The sequence below is a fragment of the Chelonia mydas genome, chromosome 7, assembly GCF_015237465.2.
Source record: "Chelonia mydas isolate rCheMyd1 chromosome 7, rCheMyd1.pri.v2, whole genome shotgun sequence".
NCBI classification, from domain to species: domain Eukaryota; kingdom Metazoa; phylum Chordata; order Testudines; family Cheloniidae; genus Chelonia; species Chelonia mydas.
The window spans coordinates 15,126,839-15,147,588 of NC_057853.1; the positions used below are offsets into that span (position 1 = coordinate 15,126,839).

General features: G+C 40.9%; 1 protein-coding gene across 4 annotated transcripts in view; it reads left to right on the forward strand.

The window, feature by feature from the left end:
* The window catches only part of ITPR1 (inositol 1,4,5-trisphosphate receptor type 1), a 249,558-nt gene that overhangs the window by 66,384 nt on the left and 162,424 nt on the right, over positions 1–20,750 (forward strand). For all 4 annotated transcript variants that reach the window (XM_037905875.2, XM_043552286.1, XM_043552287.1 and 1 more), the window contains 7 exons: positions 5,789–5,904; positions 9,169–9,255; positions 11,535–11,693; positions 13,223–13,321; positions 15,093–15,176; positions 15,271–15,417; positions 16,983–17,078. In XM_037905875.2, the coding sequence (XP_037761803.1) occupies positions 5,789–5,904; positions 9,169–9,255; positions 11,535–11,693; positions 13,223–13,321; positions 15,093–15,176; positions 15,271–15,417; positions 16,983–17,078 (788 nt within the window). The remainder of the gene's footprint in view (positions 1–5,788; positions 5,905–9,168; positions 9,256–11,534; positions 11,694–13,222; positions 13,322–15,092; positions 15,177–15,270; positions 15,418–16,982; positions 17,079–20,750) is intronic.

Genomic DNA, 20,750 nt, shown 5'->3' on the forward strand with positions numbered 1-20,750 from the left:
CCCTTATGCCTTGGTCAAAATGTTCCGGGTGCTCTACTTCAAAATAATCAAGTGGACAATTAACACAAATATGTAGAGGTGGCCCCTTAAAAACCTAAAGTAGTTGTGGCCATTTGCAAAAATGGTGAGCGAGGTAGTAAATATAGAGCCTGGGCCAAACTAAAAAATTTCCATAATCTTCATGGAAGGGACATGGACTGAAACCCAGGGGAGCAGAATCCATGTCATTTGGGCCCACTAGCACTGAAACCTGACTGGTCCTTCACTGCCTGCCCTGGATCCATGCCGCTCCCAAGGTGGACGGCACTTCCCTGCGACCCTTGGGGAGGACAGGGTCTCTGCACGCTGTCCCTGCCTGCAGCGCCGACTCCGTAGCGCCCATTAGCCGGGAACTGCGGCCAATGGGAACTGCGAGGGCAGCACTTGTGGGCACGGGCAGCGTGTGGAGACCCCCTGCTTCCCGCAGGGATGTGCTGGCCACTTCTGGGAGCAGCATGGGGCCAGGGCAGGCAGGGGGCCTGCCTTAGCCCCGCAGTACCGCCGCCTGAGGTATGCGCCTCCCGGCCGGAGCCTACATCCTCTCCTGCACCCCTACTCCAGCCCAGATCCCCCTCCTACACCCAAACTTCCTCCCAGAGCCTGCATCCCTCACCCCCTCCCGCACTCCCTCCCCAGCCCAGTGAAAGTGAGTGAAGGTGGGGAGAGCAAGTGATGGAGGGAGGGGGATGGAGTGAGTGGGGTGGGGCCTTGGGGCAGTGGGTGGGGGCAAGGGTGTTTGGGTTTGTGTGATTAGACAATTGGCAACCCTAGCTCAAGTGGGTGAGGTCTACATCGTGGATCCAAGGTTCCAACCCTGCTGATGAGCCATGTAGGTGGCAGTATGATGTTATATGATTGAATTTATGTTTTCATTTGTTTTTTTCAAAACCCTAGGTGCAAAAAATTCCTCTGTTTTAAAGAACATTATTAAGCCTCAAAGTCAAGCACTCAGAGGTTAGGAAATGCCAGAATTAAGGTTGCCTGTGCAACCTTACTTTGGTCTCTTTGTGCCTATACATTAAGACAGTCTCTAATTACATGATCACGTACTATTTTTTCCCATTGGACCCCTGCCTTACTCAGTATGCAGGATGGACCTGCTCTTGGGATACGTCAGCGTTAAGTATCGAAGGAGACTGTTGTGGTCTGTAGGACCATTCCCTCATTTGTTGCTGAATCTGAGGGGGATGTACCTATTGTGGTTCCAGGAGATTATGAGCCTAAGTCTGCTCATAGCTAAAGGCCTTTCCTCTTAACCGAAGGAGATGGGCAGTGAATCCAGGCCACAAGTAATTGCAGGGGACAACAAATGAAAAAACAGGGATGGGAGTAAAGGTGAAAATGAGGTAACCAGAAGGGGACATGGAAGAGAGAACCACTGACTGTGTCCACTGTTCATCGAAGGCATCTAAGGGGGTCAGTGGACACCACCTAGAGGAACTCCGCTTGGAGATGTGACTGAGCAAGGGAATAGAAATAGGCCCCACAGTCGCAGAGTACCCCTTCAACCTCCCATCCAACTTCTTCCTCTTGATATGATGGATGACCATCTGGCCATTGCCAGAAGGAGGTTGACAAGGAGGGCCTGCAACTTTGTGGGGCCAGGGATGGAGTGTGCCAGGATCAGGAGGTGTGGGAAAAGTTCAGCCAGGACCTCAGTAACAGGTGCAGGAGGAGGGACTGCAATCTGATGCACTCTATTTAGATGTGCACCAGGGTCTCCTTGGAACATGTCTAGTGAACGAAGGAGGGGATTGCAGGAAGAGAAGGGATGATCTCCTGGTTAAGAGAGTTGAATGCTGTCCTGGGAAACTGTATTCTATCCTTGCTGCTGACAAACAGTTGTTGTATGATGCTAGTCAGGTTGCTTAAACCAGTTGTTTCAGAGGTAGTCGCAAATTGTACGGTCCTCATTTTCTGAGTGTCTGACTTGAGACTCTAGAGCCTGATTTGCAGAACTGCTGAATGCTCACAACTGCAACTGAATTCAATGGGAGCTGTTCTCCGAACATATAAAGTGCTATATAATGCTGAATACTCACTCTGAAAAATCAGTTCAGATTGGACATCTAAATTTAGTGAATATTTTTTTACCTTAATCTCTCTGTCTCTCCTCTCCAAAAAGCTACCGAAAAGCCCATTAGGAAATTATTAATTCTGTTTTCAGAGCGGACATGAATTAATATGCCTAAAATTTTAGCAACAAATTAAACAAGGAGAAAATAAAATACTGAATAGCTGCTCATTAAATAAGTGCTATCCTTTCTGAGCACTGAATGAGGCAGGGCTCCCGGGGAAAAAACAGAATGTGGTCACATAATTCAAACTATTGTGATACATATGAACAAAGGGGAGAGGTGAATTAAGGTTGCACAGTTGATCTTAATTCTGGCATTTCCTAACTTTTGAGTGTTTGATTTTGCAACCTATTGCTCTTTTAATGTAATTTTGGTGTGTATTTATATTTATCACCAAGGCCAGCACAGTAGTCAAGGGAGAGGAAATCAATATTGGAAACATCAGGGAATGGTCATGGTATCTTCTGGGGACATTGCTAAACGCGGGGGAAAGCATCACTAGAGAGTGCAACAATGCATAACTCTCTCGCCCATTGCCCTTGCAGTGTTGATATCTACTGTGAAGAAATTTTTGAATATGGAGAATTTCCACCCTCAGTCCTTGGAAAACCGTAATCTTGCTGCTTCGACCTCTTTAATTAGGTCTCCCCTTCCACTGAGTCAATTACAATCTTTGTTTTAGTCACCAGCACAGGAAACTGTATTCTATCAGGTTAGGTTACTTAGTAGAAGAATTTTTTTTTCTTCAGAATGACTCAAAGTATGATAAAGATTTATCCAAGGGGAAAGAGGGTTTCCTGTGGTGGGAAGCTGGGAACTTCTGCTAAAGATTCTGTTTTGACTTCTGCCATTAACTCAGGCTACGTCCACATCTGGAGCTGGGGCGTGATTCCTAGCTTGCATAGACATACTCACGTTAGCTTTGATGTGAGCCTGCATGCTAAAAATAGTGATGTAGCCGTGGCAGCATAGGTAGCAGCAGCAATGGCAGGTGCTCTCAGCCCTGAGTGTGTACCATAGGCTTCAGGTGGGTTTTTACTCAGGGTGGCTTGCATCGTCCCACCACTGCCCATGCTACTATGGCTACCGTACTATTTTTAGCATGCTCGCTCAGATGAGCAGTAGCGTGGATATATCTACATGAGCTGGGAATCCTATCCCTAGCTCATAGTGTAGACGGAGCCTCTTGTGCCTCCATTTGTGGACCTTTAAAATGGATGTAACCATCTACCTTTCAGGAGTGTTGAAGTTTTTAATTCATGGTTGACAGGTGTTATCTTTGTTCCACAAACACCTGTACTGTAATGGATTGCATTGTGTTGAATGCTGCCACAATCAAACCTGCTCTTCTGTACTGTTAGCCGTGACTGTTGTACAGCTAGGACAGAGATAAAGATAAAATTAGCAGGTTCATAGGCTCATGCAGTTTAGAGATCCCAGGGCCATAAAATCCATTAAGGTCAGGGTGTAATCCCTGAATAAGATACATCCATATTAGAATGATTTTGTATTTGGCTGCTGGTTGGCAAATAAGGCTATGTTTACCTCAAGCACGTAAGAATTAGATTTCACAAAACAAATATTCAAATAGGAGGGTCAAATGCTTTTAATATTCACTTTAGATTTCTAGCTTTTTAAATAGAGACAGAATGTGGGCAAACTATTTTGCATTATTTTCCCCTCCATTACATCATGTGTTTCTACTTCAGTGGTCAAGGTCAAATGTTTCTCTTAAGAATAAGAAAACACTACCAAGGGATTTATTTTGCTGACATCCATTTTAAAGTTCAGCCTGACTTCAAAATACAACACTTCTGGCTTCGGAAATGCACTTGCTCTGTGACTAAAGACAGTGTGTGATTAATTCTGCTGTGCAATGCTGTGTGTTAATTGCTGGCACTGTGTGAACTGATGGCTCAAGCAGAAATAGAAATTCTTATTACAGGTGTGTTGCTTACAATGCATAGCTTTAGTTGAAAGTACCAACTTACAATGGCTTTTAAATCCTGTTCTCTGCTGTCAATCTCCATGAATCATTTTTATGTAAATTAAAAATGCAACTCTCTGGGAAAGAACATAACTTGAAAGCTTAGTGCACGCTGCATTTCTCACATCTGTTATGCATCTGAAGGCTCTGAATCAATAGTTAAGTGGCCCTATGAACTGATGTACTTGAGTCCTTTCTATTGCCCATATCAGTGCATATCCCCAAATTAGCTCAATATGACTCTACTTCATTTCTTATTATAATGAACCACCATTTGGCCACCTAGTGTGTGCCTTGTTCTAGCCTAGTTCTGAAAATTGGGTTCATTGTGTTGCCTTCCACTTGTGCTGCTAGTTCTCTGTGTTTCTTGAAGTTTCCTATTAATTTCATCCAGGTGCATCTGCAGTGGCTATAAAAGATCTCCAATGAAGTTAAATGACTAGACTTGCAGCTGGTTTATCTTCTTTCCCCAGGGGATTAGCTCACCTATTCCATTAGGTGTCCCTGTGGAAAAAGACTCTACAGTCCACAGAACAGACTCTAAAATGGGTATTCCCTTAACTATCTAGCTTTCCAATTCCATTACTCTTCTGTATGAATACAATGGTTGCCTTTAAATTCATTGTATAACTAACAGCCTCAAATTTTATTTCCACATAATTGCCAAAGAGGTGCCTGGAACAGCTGCCTTTGCTTTTGGCTGTTAAACTTCTGTTACTTTACTTCAGGCACTAAATTTGAATAGCTTAATTTAATTTTTGCATTGTCAGTTGCTAAGCAACTGACGAGGAAAAAGTGCAGCTAATTTAGTTTTTACTGATCAGTGAGCATCTCATTAATATAGAAACTTATTTGTAACATGGCTAATCAGCTGTCATACCCAGTTTTTGCAAAGCAGAATGTTTCCTAAACAGTGTCTAGGAAATCAGTAAAAGATGATACTTCTCCTGTATGATCTGCAAGTTTCTTGCTTTGGTGCCCAGGTGCCGGTGCTTCACTAGGAATGTTACACTAGGAATGTCCATACTGACACACTTTTTTCCATGCCATGGTCAAGAAGACAAGGCAGGGGACCGAGTCTGCTTGGCTCTACTCTGACTGCTGTGTGACCTTGGAAATGTCACTTTACTTGTCTTTTTGCCTCAGTTGCCCGAGCTGTGCAGTATGGAAAACGAAACTTATCCACTGTTGGAAAGCATTTTTTGATCCAAGGATCAAAGCCCTGTGTTAGAGAGGAATTACTGTAATTGTGAAAGTTTAAATATGTTGATTCTGAAGACTTGGGTAAATCTTGTTTGCCTATTGGCATGGGAAAAGCTTGAGAAATTTTACCTAGCTGAACCACTGACTGAAATTCCCCTTTTCACATGGTAGCATTTTTGAGAGGAATTGGTTAAGTTTCAGCTTTCTCTGGTCTTGCTTTACAAGTCTGGCAGCATCAGGGTTGTGTGTGTGTGTGTGTGTGTGTGTGTGTGTGTGTTTTGTTTTTAAACCATTCATGGAGCAACATTGCTGTCACCCAAAAAAGCATCACAGTCTGAGATTTAGAGTTTTCTTGGAATCTGTTTTGTAAACCTTTCCCTGTAGCTCAAATGTTTGGACAATATTAAAAGTAAAAGGGGAAAAAGTGGATAATTCGGAATTGCTAAAGCAGTCTCTCAGTTTATTTCCTGTATTTTTGTAGACTGCCTGTTTAAGCTATGCCCTATGAACCGGTACTCTGCACAGAAGCAGTTCTGGAAAGCAGCAAAACCAGGAGCTAACAGCACCACAGATGCAGTGCTACTCAATAAACTACATGTAAGTATTAACGTTGGTAGGCTGCAGAGAAGTCAATGGAGCTATGGTAATTTACACCACCTGAGGATCTGGCCCATTAAGCTGAGTGGGACTGCTCATGTGGGTATTGCTTAGTGAGATCCAGTCCTGTGTTGTTAGGCCCCAGATTTCATCTCCCATATGTGTTTGCAAACTTTTATCTAATTTTAATTATCTGTGATGGCTGCCCTTACTGAGCCAAGCTTGCATGTGAATTCAGCATTAAAACCTGGTCAGAGAACAGTTTTCAGTTTTACATTTCTAAAAAATTGCTTTGAGTAATTTAACTACTGCATGTTGACAGCATCCGCTTTAGTGCTAAATAAACTATATTTACCTTAAAATTATATGGCTGGAGCACTTCACATTAAAATTACAAATCCAAATATTTTTAGTCTATCAAAAGACTTAGCCCATGTTAAGCCTACAGTACTCTCAACTAGAAAGCACCCCAGTAGGAAAATATCACTTGAAGAAAGCCATGTGGTGGCCCTACTCCTTTGTTGCACAAAGACCTAGTGTTTGCCTCAATTTTATCTTAAAGCTATGATTTTAACTTTTTGCTTGTAAAGTTGTCTGTAGAGTTAATGCTTTACAAGTATCCCACCCCACTCCCAAACTAAATACTGTAATCTCAGGAGTAGAAGTCAGCTGTAAGTATAAAGTAACAAATACTGCTGATTATTTTTCTGAAGCCCACAAAGTAAACAAATAGATGGTATGTCCTAAACTGTCAGTAGTGTAGAGGGAGAGAAGAACCCTGGCAATGGTGCTAGGCAACAGTGGGCTGTCACTTTTTTGCCATAATTGATTTTCTTTCTTTCATACATTCAGTTCAGATAATTAAGGCCTGATTCTATTCCTTTGAAACAGGCCGAAGTCCCATTGTGGTCAGTCTCAATTCCCCTGTCAAGTGAACTGGAGTAGTCTCTCAATGATTAGTCACAGTGAAGAAGCATTTACACAGTAAATAGCCACATTTTACTATTCCAATATAAATGAAGAAAGATTTAATAGCTCAGTTTGCATCACCGTTACATGCTGTGTAAAGTACAGGTTATGTGCAAAACTGTCATCTTTTAAACCCACTCAATTTCACTGAAGGGTAGAATTTGGTTCCGTGTGCATATGTGATTCGTAGTCCACAACTTAGTTAGCTCCCGACTGTATGAAACTCATGGGCACTTGTGTCAATTTACACATATACTGATAACACAGAAGATACTGGAACAATCCTATTGTCTTAATATTGTTTCAGGGCAAAAAATATCTATGTTCAACTGCTGCCTTCCATTTCCTACTCTGTTTTTTGATCAGTCCATGGTCATCTTTAATGAAACATTAGTGACCCACAATTTATACTTAATCACTTGCCATTTTTGGCTTGTAGTTGTCCACTGTTGGAATTTATTATCAACTACTGTGGAGCACCCAATGCTGAGGTCAGGTTATTTTAAGTTAATACCATTTAAGGGATTTAGAAATCTGGGACACTTGACTTTGACTGGTATCAAACATCAGAGCTGTTTGAAAAGCTGACATCTAGTGGTCAGTAAATAAAATTTGTTCTTTCCAGTGCGTTGACTTGTGCAGTGTTGTCTGTTCTCTTTAAGCTTTTGGAATATACTTGAACTGAACTTGTTTCTTCATTTGTACCTATATGCAATGGATCCTTTAGCTCTATTAAAGCAAATGTAGGGACCAATTCTGCATGATACATGTCTTCAACTTCCACTGCTGTCCTGGGGAGTAGAGGGCTCTCAAAATTGCGGAATTGGGCCCAAAATTAATATTAAATTTCGAGAAACCTTTTCACTGTAGAATAATCTGAAATCTAGCAGTCCCAATGTTAGATCTTTAAGCATTTTAAATTGTCTTGCATTATATTGGTTGTACTGAAATGTACAGTTACACTTGAGATGCTCATGGAGAAATTGTCCTACTCAGTTGTCCTACTCAGCATATCTTCTAACAGAAGTCACTTAAGATACATGGAGTTATAAAAAAGCAAAATTATTTTCTACCAACACATGGCTCACTATTTGCTCTTTGATATGCTGAAGCCTATTGTCTCACATTGCATCACCCACAGGTAACTGAGTACAAATGAGTTCTAGGGTGGTTGCAGAAGTTTTGAGAACTAAAATAGTTTATGCATAGACTTTCTAAATGCATGATATCTAGTTTAAAAGCATGCTCTGACATCAGATTTAAATGAATTCTTCCCTATAATCTGTATTTTTCTCTGGCCTTGATGTAAGGTGAACCAGTACACCTTTACAAAACAAAGCGTCTTGAAAACAACATGGGGTAAGTTGCTTAAGTCTGAAAATAAAATGAAAATGAAGAGGAAAGAAATACGGAAGAGTAACAAACTAGGGCTTTCACAAGGAGGTAGCATTAGAATTCAGATCCTTATCTGAGTAGGTTATAAATCAGGTTTGGTTTCCTCATATGTTCTTGTGGATGCTTCCATGTGATTGAAATGTCTGTCTGGTAAAGAGAGACCCTGGATTAGATCATCATGTATACAGCAGGTTGAAATTGAAAGGCATTGCAGCAGAGCGTGTCTGGGGAAGTTTTGTGCTGTGCCTGACTCGGGGAAGTACTATCCTATCCCTTTTATGAACTCTGAACTTTCCCTTATTGGGAAGTTTAGAACTAAACAGTCCCTTCTTCCAGTGCTGTATGTTTAGAGAAGCCTATCGAATGAATAGGATGACGATGGTCACGATGAAAAGGTTTAATGGATGAGGAGTGAAGGGGGCGATTTGTCTTGGCAGAGTAAAATCTAAGTTTTTGGAAACTGCCTGATTAGAGACGTGGGGACCGAACCTGCAGTTCTTTAGTCCTCATCCTTTATTTTATATTAAAGTTGAGCAGGTGGAATATTGGGCTGCCAGCTTGAATCCCCCGTTTGTCCATCTTTCCTTTTTACCTATCTTCTCATGGCTGTTTCCTTTTGAAACTTTTCATCTCATGTTTTATTCAGAAAGCTTCAGTCAGTTTGAAGTCAAAACATCGACTCCTCAGAGTTGCTGCTTCACTTCAGTATAGTTCAAATAGTACAGATTCAATCATTTTCCTTCCTGAAAATTGTAAAGGATGAAATCTGATTGTCCGCTTCAAATGGTTACATTTGTTCCAACGGTATGAAGTATGTTGATGTTTTATTACAGTAAGTAATTGCCAGCACTGTTTATAACAACACTTTCTATCTCTACAATTTTCCTTCTTAAATTCCAGCATGCAGCAGATTTGGAGAAGAAACAGAATGAGACTGAAAACAGGAAACTGCTGGGAACGGTTATCCAGTATGGCAATGTTATCCAGGTACGCTTGTGGCCCTGTTCACATTGTCTACTCTGTCAGACATAGCTCTGTAGGGTCCTGCTTCAACCACCAAGGTACAATTATACTTCAAAATAGAGGAATTCCGAGATCGGAGTGTGTTGTCTTGCAAGCCGTGACTGGGTTATCCAGAAGCATGGTACTCTGAAGAAAGAACTACGTTTATGGTTCTGTGTGCTGTGTGAGATTCTAAAATGGAGGCATTTTTATCTTGCTATAAATGTTGCCTTTTTCAGAGCACCATCTGAATGCTTTAAACTACAATATCCTTCATACCCTTGACCTGGCCGTCTGGTAGATGGCAAATACACAGCAGTGTACAATTCTGTAGAACTTTTCATTTTATTCTCATTTTATCCCCAAAATGCTGTACAGCACCATATAGTAAACCCACTGCAAAACAGAAGAACCAAAATAATCAACCCACCAATGCAATCGTAGTCCACACTGAAACAAGGGATTTGGTGCAGTAGACCTCAGGCAAGCCACCCCCACTTGATGAAGATGGATTCCCAGCGAATGCAAAGAATAGCAATGAGTCACAAACACTAAGAACAAGATGCTGGGGAAGTGTTGTAATAATAATCAAGGACAAGCCTTGTCATGCCTTAAATGCAGCCTTAAATGGGGGACTCCACTGGTTGAGCATTCAACAACTCAGGGTTCTCTGATCCCCTCTGGGGACTGAAAGCAGACCCACTTCATCTGATCACAACTGCCAGGTGGAGGTGTAGAGGAAGAGAACTGTAAGCATTTGGATCTAAATTATGTACGATTTTCTATACAAATACTTTAATTTGTATCCTCTGACCATACCATCAGCCAGAGTAGGATTGCAGGGAGCAAAGGTAACAGGGTTCCTCTCTCCCCTCTTGTAAGGAGAAGGCAAGCAGTTCTGTTCTGCAGCTGTTACAGCATTGGGAACAACTTCAAGAAAAGCCTTTTAAAAAATGCACTACAATAATCTAGCCCAAGTATAACATTGGAATGTCAATAGTTTGTGGCATGGTCCTCATCTGAGAGAGCGATCTGTCAGTTTGTCTGTCAGGTGAACAAGAGACTTCAATAAGCATTTCTAATCAGTCAATGCTCTGTACCAAGCGCAGTTGTGAGTAGGCGAGGAAGGATTAGATTTGTATCGGTAAATGTTGGTAAACATTGGCTTCACCATACACACCCAAACCAACCAAAATGTATTTCCATTCGATAATAATTGAAATTTACAGATAAGCAAAGTAAGAAAAAAGCTGCTAGAGAATTTACTCCATTTTGATTTAAGGCGATTCACTTTGTATGCTTTGAGCTGTGATGTTGACAGCTTTAATGGTTGTAAAGCTTTCATTCTTTGAAACTGTGTCTGCTGCCATTAAACAGTTATTGTCTGTCCTGCCCTGTAGTTTCCCCCACTGTAAAAATTTAAATAGATAAAAACAGAAGAAAATGCTTAAAAATAAACATTGCTATTATCCACTGAAATGTATTAAAAAAAAAAAAAAATCAAATTCTGCCCAGCCCAGTTATGAGGGATACCCCAGTTCTGTAGGAGCCTTCTCAGTGGCAGATGTCTTCTGTGAAAAATGGGCCTGCTTAAACAGCCAACAGACAGCAAAACAGCCAAAGCCAAAAGCATTGTCTTGCTTTCGTTAAGATTCAACCCTGCTATGTTTAATCCAAATGAACGTGTGAGCTAGACAATGGGGCTACTATGAGATGGTCCATTATATCTTATAGATATGTATCACCAGTACAGTGAGGTTTATATATGATGTCACATGGTGTATTGAAACAAAAGGATAAAACGGCACCTCATGGGGAGAGAAGAAATGTTTATAGCTAACCTCATTAGTCTCCCATTTCAGAATGAGCACAGCCACTTGAGAGAAGCCTCACCCATCTCCATGAAGGAAAACAGTTTTGTCACCAATATCTCCTGGTTCTTGGTATCTGACTGCTGAAACATAGAGCATAATTGGCAAAGGCAGTTTTCTGTTGTCTATCATTAGTGTGATATGGACATTTACACTAACGGAAGCTGTTCAGTGCCATGAACCAGTCTAAAGCCTACAAAAAATGTATTCAAAACAAGAAGTCCAATTGTCTCTGGATTTATTATGGCCAGTGTAATATTCAGTCTTAGCAATTGAAGTTAATTTCCATGTATTATGATCAGACACTCAGACTATTATATAATCTTTAGTCAGTGTTTATCAAAGGAAACATATGTCTGCCTTTACAGAAACAAATTGTAATTTTTGTTCTAGCTGCTGCACTTAAAAAGTAACAAATACTTGACAGTAAATAAGAGGCTTCCAGCTCTGCTAGAGAAGAATGCTATGAGGGTGACCCTGGATGAAGCTGGAAATGAGGGTTCCTGGTTCTATATACAGCCTTTCTACAAATTGCGTTCCATAGGAGACAGTGTAAGTGCAGATGAGCATCAGAAGAAGATGCAAGAAGATTTGGTGTAAAATACAAAGAGCTTGTATCAGTTGCTTCCTTACTTTTGACTCATTAAATGTACAGGCTTTTATAACATGTAATATTAATGGCCACAGCCCTTTTCCTGTGCTGAACAGTGTGGGAGGAGAATCACTATGGTAACTACTGATTTGGAAACAAGGAACGATTAAGATTGGAAGGAATAAGGAATCTAAATACAGTAGCCTTCTAAATCCCCACCAAGTTCAAAATGGCACAAAATGTTAAGTCATTTGAGTAACTTTAGAACAAATATAATTAGTATGTTGGTTCATGGGGCTGTAGTTATGAGTCTTTCAGGTTCTGTTATGAATTTCTGTATCAAGAATTTTATCAGAATTAGACTAAATGGTTGCCTTGCTTGTGGGAGGTGTTGATTCTGAGTTAATACCCTAGTTTTTAATCTCTGGAGATGTCCATTGTGTTCCCACGTTGGATAAGTGAGAATGAATGTGGTTGTCATAATCCCAAGTAAATGGTTTTCTACCTCACAAAGCCATGATGGACTTTGGCATGGCTCATCACCCTATACTCAAGAGAAGCCAAGGACTTCAGTATGCTGTGCAGTGCAGCCCTACCTGAAAGAGGGCACCCAAACAGAGTAGATTCCATGAAATAGAGCATATCCATATCCATGTAGACTAGACAGTTCATTTCAATGTAGTTATCCCACCACTATGCGTAATACAGCCTTAACTGAATGTCCTTGTCTTTATTTCATTATTATAGGAATAGCACCTTGAAGATTAATGTAGTTTGTGTTCAGTTAATTTAAAAAGAAGAAACTTCATATAAACTCCATTAATGTTCTGCTTTCTCTGTATTGAGGGAATTTTGAATGTATTGAATTTCTCTGTATTTCTCTGTATCAAGTCCCTCATCTAAGATTTTTGTTACGGATTTTTTTTTTATTTTTATTATTTTTTTTTTGTCTTAAAGTAAGATTGGGAGGCTTTGGACAAGAAACTGGCCTGGAAGGAACGTATAGGGTACATGGGACCTTCACCCTTCATGATAAAGTACATTCAGCTTACCACACGTGATTGGACCTCATTAATTGAGAGTAAACAGCGTAGGTTAGGACACACAAACTCCTAATGGAGGAGGAGAATCTTTCTGATGACTTTTGGTTTTAGGAATTAATTGTTAGATGTTAGACACTGAAATAACCATATGGAAGACAAAGACTTAATCAGTGGAAATTTTAGTTTTCCTTTATATGCCACTTAGCCCAGTTGTGTAGGTGTCTTTAAGCCTTAAATAACTCTGAAAGTTTTAAAGATCCATTTTCTTCTGAAGTTGTCAGGGTTTTTGTTTTTGTTTTTTTTTAAGATAGCAGTGTCTTTCCTATTTACTTTGCATGAAATATCTCTAAACTGTAAGCCAATGGCCTAACCTCATTGCTTTACACCCAGAAAAAGGTAACTCTGGGGACCATTTCTGAATCTGATTGCAAAGTACTTCTCTTCAGGTTGTCATTGGAGACAAGGTGGTCCTGAATCCTGTTAATGCTGGTCAGCCCCTTCATGCCAGTAGTCACCAACTGGTTGATAATCCTGGGTGCAATGAGGTAAGTGTAAAATAAATCAAAAGCTTGGCCTGTTAGTGCAGTGGGTGGCACAGAAATTTGGTGTAAATAGAGTTGGAAGGGTCTTTGGAGTTCTCAGCTAAATTAAGGAGCACGCATGTTATGGAATTTCCAATTACCGTGCTGGAGAGCATATGCTACACTGCTGTCCCATCCTGTTCGTGAAATAACAATACTACTAGCTCTGGAGACAGAGTGTTTCTCACCTTCTTCCTGGTGGGTAAACAGCTGGGTGGGGATTGGTAAGAGCAGGTCTGTTAGGTAAATAACAGGCTATATGGAACAAAGAAGTGAGCGTGGCCCATTCTGCCCAACTGCTTGGCTGTAAGAACAGAGATAACTGAAATGTACTTTTCTGCAGAATCTACCATCCTCATGACTGGAGCTGAGTGAATAACTAACAAGTGTTTGTTTTGTTTGATGTCAGTTTGGTGGGAGTTCTGAAAAATTAAAAAAAAAAAATAGTTTTCAGGTGAACGAAGTCTGAAAATTCTGAAATGTTTTTGGTGAAATGACCCTGTTTATTCAATCTGAAACAACATTGAGAGCGGAGACCTGGGTTCAAATCCCTGTTCAGAGCAGAGATTCAAGCCTGGGTCTTCCGCATCCAAGGAGGCCCTAATCACCAAGCCAGGGTATTCTGGGTCAGGTCAGGTCTCTCTCAATCTCTCCTGTTGAAGCTGGTTTACTAATCACTGGGTCAGAGAGAGAGTGAGAATGGTTAGGTCACTTGCCTGGATGTGGGAGACCCGAATTCAAGTTGTTGGTCTAATAAATAATTACTTACATAGAGTAGAACAGTTCAAGGGGACAGATTGAGAAACCTACCTGAGAACAGCCTATAGCAGTGGTCCCCAAACTATGGAGCACCCCCCATAAGGGTGCAGAGGGGCCTGGGCCAGCACCCACGAGGGGACAGGGAGAGAGTGCGCCACCCAGCCCCACCCTGCCCTGGCCGCAGCCCTGCTCCTGGCTTGGGCCCCTGCCCTCGGCCTGTGACCCCCCGCTCTTGGCTCCCGGCCTGGGAGGGGCACAGACACATTCTACTACTGGTAAAGGGGAGGGGAGTGCGAGAGGATAAGTTTGGGGATCACTGGTCTATAGTCTGGTGGTCAAAGCACTCAACTGGGAAAGGAGAGATTAAGGTTCAAATCTCTGCTCCAGAGTGAGGATTTGAACCTGGCTCTCCTACATCTCAGGGAAGTGTCCTAGACCAGTGCTTCTCAAGCTATCTGATGTGGGGTACCAGCAATTTTTTTTTCCCAATGTGCGCGCAGACCGGCAGCCGATGGCCGGTCCACGGACCACCACTTTGAGTAGCACTGTCCTAGACAGTGGGCTAAAAGTTTACTCAGTGGGGAACCACATCCATTCCTCTGTTTCTGTGAATCTAGCCTGATTTTTCTTTTTCCTGGTCAAAATTATTTGGTTAATTGGTGTCGGATTTATGAATAGTTTTGGGTCAATCAAGACTGCCTTTTTGGTGAAAAGTGTCATCCAGCTCTATTCTTGACATAGCCAGATGAGGTATCCACGTAATGAGTTAGGTACTAACGTTAAATATAGTTACTGTGATTTTCTGCAGGATTAGTGGAGGCCACAGTCTTTCTGGATTGGTGTTTCATTTCATTCAGTAGTAAACAGGGATTGCAGTATACTGTTCAAATTCTCTTTCCACTGTAAAGAAAAGGGCAGTGCTTTGCAGTGTTTTACATACTGCTAGTGTGACTAGTGATACTAGTTTTTGTTCTAGGTCAACTCTGTGAACTGCAACACGAGCTGGAAAATAGTCCTTTTCATGAAATGGAGTGATAACAAAGATGATATTTTAAAAGGGGTAAGTTTGGAAATTCATCTTGCTGCTGGCTTTTTAATAGTGTGATGTCTGTATTGTCTAGTTTGTGATGATCATTCTGTCTTGGCTTTGACAGGGAGATGTGGTAAGGTTGTTTCATGCGGAGCAGGAGAAATTTCTGACTTGCGATGAGCACAGAAAGAAGCAGCATGTCTTCCTGAGAACTACGGGGAGACAGTCGGCCACTTCGGCAACTAGTTCAAAAGCACTGTGGGAAGTCGAGGTAAGGACGGCATCTCTGAGGCTGCACAAGTGGTTTTATTGTAACGATTGGTGCTTTTATTTAAAACCTTGCTCCACATGATTGATTTAGTTATTTATTTTTTTAAAGTAAGATTTCTTTCCAGGTTTCAAAGGTTCAAGACAAAACAATGCCATCGTTTGCTAGCATGTCTGTTTTTTTTTTTTTTTTTTTTTTTTTTTTTACAATATAAAAACATGGTTTTGACTTTTTAACACTGCAGAAAGGTGCTTTCCAGCTACCAGTTCTTGTCAGTGTAGAAAAAAGGAATGAGTGAGGCATCAATTAACACCTTACTTACTCACCAACCATTCCTATTCTAACAGAGTACTAATTATTTCTACGGCCTTCTGTACGTGCTGAACACATCCATGTCCAGTGTGGAATACTACAGGTACACATAACCACCTCTGATGGGAGATTAAACCCGTTTGTTAGTCTGTCTCTATGGAATCAAACCATCTCATTAGCTTCTTAATTTTAAAAAAAGAGAGAGAAAGAAAGCTGACTTCAATGTCTTGGCCAACGTTTCACCTGTTAAACAAACAAACAAAAAACTTTGAGATGCTTAGGTTCTGGAAACAGGTACATATGATTAGGATACATTTGAAAAGAAAAGAATTAACTTTAAATGACATGCAGCCTGCCTGTGTGAACATTACAAATCCCTCTGAGTGGAGGACGGTTATTTTTTCCAGCAGTACAGCCACTTAATTCAAAGCTTCTTTCGGTTGTGCTCCAGCTGGGAACCTGTCTAGAGTCCTAATTCCATGCTTTTTCTTGGGAGGAGCATGAGCGTTAATACAGAGCTCTAGAAAACTCCCTTCTTTGGGACAGCACTGTTAAGTTTGAAACAGTTCTGCTCTGTTCTTTTTTTTTTTTTCTCTCTCTTGAGACTAAAGTGAATATCAAGGAAAACAAGAGAATCTTGCCTGACTTTCAGTAAGTTTGTTCAGTCCTTCTGGTTCAGCCCAATACAAGCTTCCAGAAAACCTCCTCGAACGACCTTTCTGCCAATATATCCCATTAGCCCTTTGTCGTCATTCTCAGGAGGCTCAAAGTAGAGCACAAAACCATAGTCGATTTGTTAGCCAACTAATCCAGCCGCTTGGAGATAGCCAGGAAAGTAGAACTTTAAAAATCCAGGTGTGCACCAGTGGCAGTTTTAGACACATCCATTTGGGATGCATTCTTGGTGGTGGCCACCATACCTGACTGGTAAATGGTATCTCTCTCTCCTGAGCTTCGTCACATTCTGCCAACATGTGATGGTGTCCCTAGCCGCTGTTAGCCAGAAGCTGGGAATAGGCAACAGGGGATGGGATCACTTGATGATTACCTGTTCTGTTAATTCCCTCTGGGGCACCCGGCGTTGGCCGCTGTCAGAAGACAAAGGTCCATCTAGATACTGGGCTAGATGGACCTTTGGTCTGACCCAGTATGGCCGTTCTTATGTTCTTACATGCCTGAAAGTGAAATACAACAGTACTAACCTGAGGGGCAAGCCACTGAAATTCAGAATATGGCCCCTCTTTCTCTTTTTCCAGGTGGTGCAACATGACCCTTGTCGAGGTGGTGCAGGATACTGGAATAGCCTTTTTCGGTTCAAACATCTTGCTACTGGACACTACTTAGCAGCAGAGGTAAATACCATGGGGAGGACCCATAAACTCTGCCTCTTCTCCTGTGCTGTCTTCCTTTATCCCTTCCTGAAAAACTGTGGTTGCCTAACTAATTGAGGATTGGAAACAGATTAGTGAACGATCACTATGTAGGATTAGTATTACGAAGGATGAAATTATGCATGAATAGGGAGTATCAAAGTGCCAGACCCATGAAACAAGATATTTTCTTGAAAGATGCTTGGAAAAAACACTGCACTATAAGAATGACCATGGGTCCCTACCCTTTTTGTTAGGGATGGGTGGTGACTTCTTTTTGTTAAAAAGTTTAGACAATAAGTGACACAATTTTATGTAAACAATCAACATCAAGATGAGCTCATTAGTGGGAGGATGAATTGTACTGTGAATGGCTGGAGAACCTGTCGCTACGTGTTTGGGGAAATAAATTAAACCCATTGTTGGATCCTCTGGATTTTTCTTATTTCCAAACAGAACATAAAATTGTTCATAAAAGAGAAGTTAAGAGTTATAGAAGCCTTCTAGGAATTGTCATGAACATTTACCTATCCAAGCATTGTCAAAGGTGAACTGTTAATACCTGTGAATACTCACTGAAACTAGCCTGACTCTGTGTATCTTGAAACACACTTGTGTAAATGAAGACAAGCGTATTTGTAAAAGTAAGATGCTGGGGATATGCAAGGGAGGTTGGAGTGAAGAAAGGCAATATAGCCCATCATGGTGAACGCAAGAGTTCAGTTGAAATAATCCTGCTTTATGCTTTTCTAGTAAGCAGATTCCAAAACACTTAGTAGCATTTTGCCAAGTACAAAATGGATCAACAGGACTGGCGGATTATAGAGGTTGCTTAGCAAATCATGGGCTGGTTAATCAGCTGTGAAAACATGGAAACACACTGATGCAAAGATGTAATGGGAGAAATTGATGAATTTGTGCATATTATGGCAAAAATAGTTTTTATCAAGGGAACATTTCAAATGATGACATGATCAAGATGTTTCCCAACTTGTAGCGACTTCTAAAGCTGGTTGAAATGTTTTGAAATTTAATTGTGATTTCAAAATTTAAAAGCTTGACAAAATTTTCACAAAATTTCCTTCTTTCCCAGCTTTAGTGATGTCCTGAGCTGGTTAGTTGAGGCTCTTTTGCAAGTTTGCTGATTGCTTAATTCTGGCTACACAACTACCTGGTTTGTTTTTGTCTGTTTTTGTTTTTGCTTTTTAAAAGTTGATTGCATTGTATATGTGTTTATAGATTCCGAGGCCTGAAGGGACCAGTATGGTAAACTAGTCTGATATATAACACAGGCTGATGAAAAACACAGGCTACAGAACTTCCCAAAAATAATTCCTAGAGCATATTTTCTAGAAAAACATCCAATCTTGGTTAAAAAATTGCCAGTGATGGACAGCCCAGCACAACCCTTAATAAATTGTTCCAGTGGTTAATTGCCCTCACTGTTAAAAATGTCTGCCTTATCTGCCCTCTGAATTTGTCTACTTTCAACTTCCAGCCATTGGATCTTGTTATGCTTTTGTCTGCTAGACTGAAGAACCCAACATTGTGTACTTCTGTAGAAAAAGATGCATCTGCTACGGAATAAGCTAGATCTCCCTGAGGAATTTTATACCCGGGGGTGGAAAACTAAACTGTTGACTTGCCTGTGATTCTGTTTCATCAGGTATACCCTGACTATGAGGAAGATGGCCAGGAGTGTCAATCCTCAGTAAGTACAGGCAAAAGTACAGTTTTGCCCCTGATTAGGAAGGCTTGACTCAAGCCTTGGTATCTGATTGGCAAGTGAACAGATGATACAAGGCATTTCTGCTACGAAAGAAAGTCGAAATTAAGCATGGCTGGAAGGTACTGCATGCAGTGCTCTATCCTGAGGCTGACTACTGAAGATTGGTGTAGTAGGCTTTAGAGGATGTTGAAGAGCTGTGCACTTCTAGGTGTCGTGATTCTTGAATAGCTCCTCTCAGGATAGCATCTGAACCATTTCTCAGAAGGCTGAACTCGTCACCTCTTCGATGCATTTTCTTTCTCCAAGTCTGAAGGGCAAGTTTCTGAAGATGAGATCTGTCACCAAATATCCCGAATGCTGCCTTTATCCCGGGGGCCAAATGAAGTGGTTGATTTCACAAATGAAAGCTATCTCTGAGGAACAATTTCTCATCTGTTAAATTATCATAGGAAAACCATGATAAATAATTAGGCTATAAAACAAGAACTGTGCCCAACCTGTGGGCAATTTTGATGCCATTGTTTTGAATGACCAGTAAAAGCGAGTGTGATGTCCTTTCCAATAAATGTTGGATGCTGTTTGATTTACATGATAGAGTATGAATTACCAGAAGCCTCCTATTGATGTGACTAGGGAAGCAGACATACTGTATGGCCACTGTGTTTGCAAATCAAAACTATTGGTGACAGCAGGTATAACTGGAACAGCACTTTCCATTGTGGATTGTATTTTTCATTTGGATGAGACTGTAGGCTTATGATGCCATAACCTCTATTTCTTAATCAATGTCCTGCATAAGGGAAGATGGCTTTGTTTAGAATCCAGGAAGAAAAGCTTGTCTCCGTGGAGAAGAGAAGAATGTATCTTGATGCATGGAAGGGAGAAAAGCTCAAATTTTCTTTGTAGGAGTATTAGTTGGCCTGTCACCTTGTCTACATATGAAAGTCATCTAAAGTGGTAGCCATTAAAAAACCAACATTTGCCACCAGATACCCAAAAGTTACTCCAGTTATTTCCCGTTATAACTCATTTTCCTGTACTGCTTTGTAGAAAATGCTGCCCTCCTGGCGACACTATTTAGTACATATTCTGGATAGTGAAAACCAACTTCGATCTTAACTTTCTAGGAAAACACTAATGGTTTCTAGTACCTCTTTGGAAATCAGAAAAGACTTTCATTTTTGCCACTGTCATTACACACAAGTCCCTCATTCCAAAATGAGCTCAGGTTTTGATGGAATCTTGGAGTAAACTTTGATAAGTGGTTTCTGGTTTTCTGCTTATACTTCTTCACCACCAGGTGGCGAAAATAGACCATAAACAAATGACAAGAGCATGTAATCTCTCTAACATACAAATATAGTTTAAACTCCTTTAACTTAGAAATGGTGCTAGCCACCTAACCTTATTTGGGTACAGTAACTTTATTCAAGCCTAAATCATTCTCAAGACTGCAAGTCTCTCTGCACAGTATGTGCCCTGGCTTTCTTTCCTTATCCCTCAATTAATGATCAGTGCAGAGGTTTGATTTGAATGAGCATGAATAATATGTCCCAAGCTGCACCCTTCAACATTACAAGGGATCCATTGTGTGAATTTTGCAATGATGCTTTTGTAGGTGAAACTTTAGTTCTGCATGGATGTAATAATCTTATCTAAGATCTCTCACTTTCTATTGCGTGTTGTTTGCTGCTCCCTGGTTTGTAGCTTTGCCATAATTTCTAGAATTGGCTAGGATATTGCCTCAGCTGCCAGACATAGTGAATTGTATGAATTTTCAGCAGCTGCCATGTCTGGAGATCAGCAAGAGGTTTGGTGAAGACAAATGAAGGTTTTGAGAATTCAGTACAAGTGTAGAGTAGATAGTTTCCAAACAGACTGAGTATATAGCTGCATTTTTTTAAAATGCAAATCACCAATTTGCA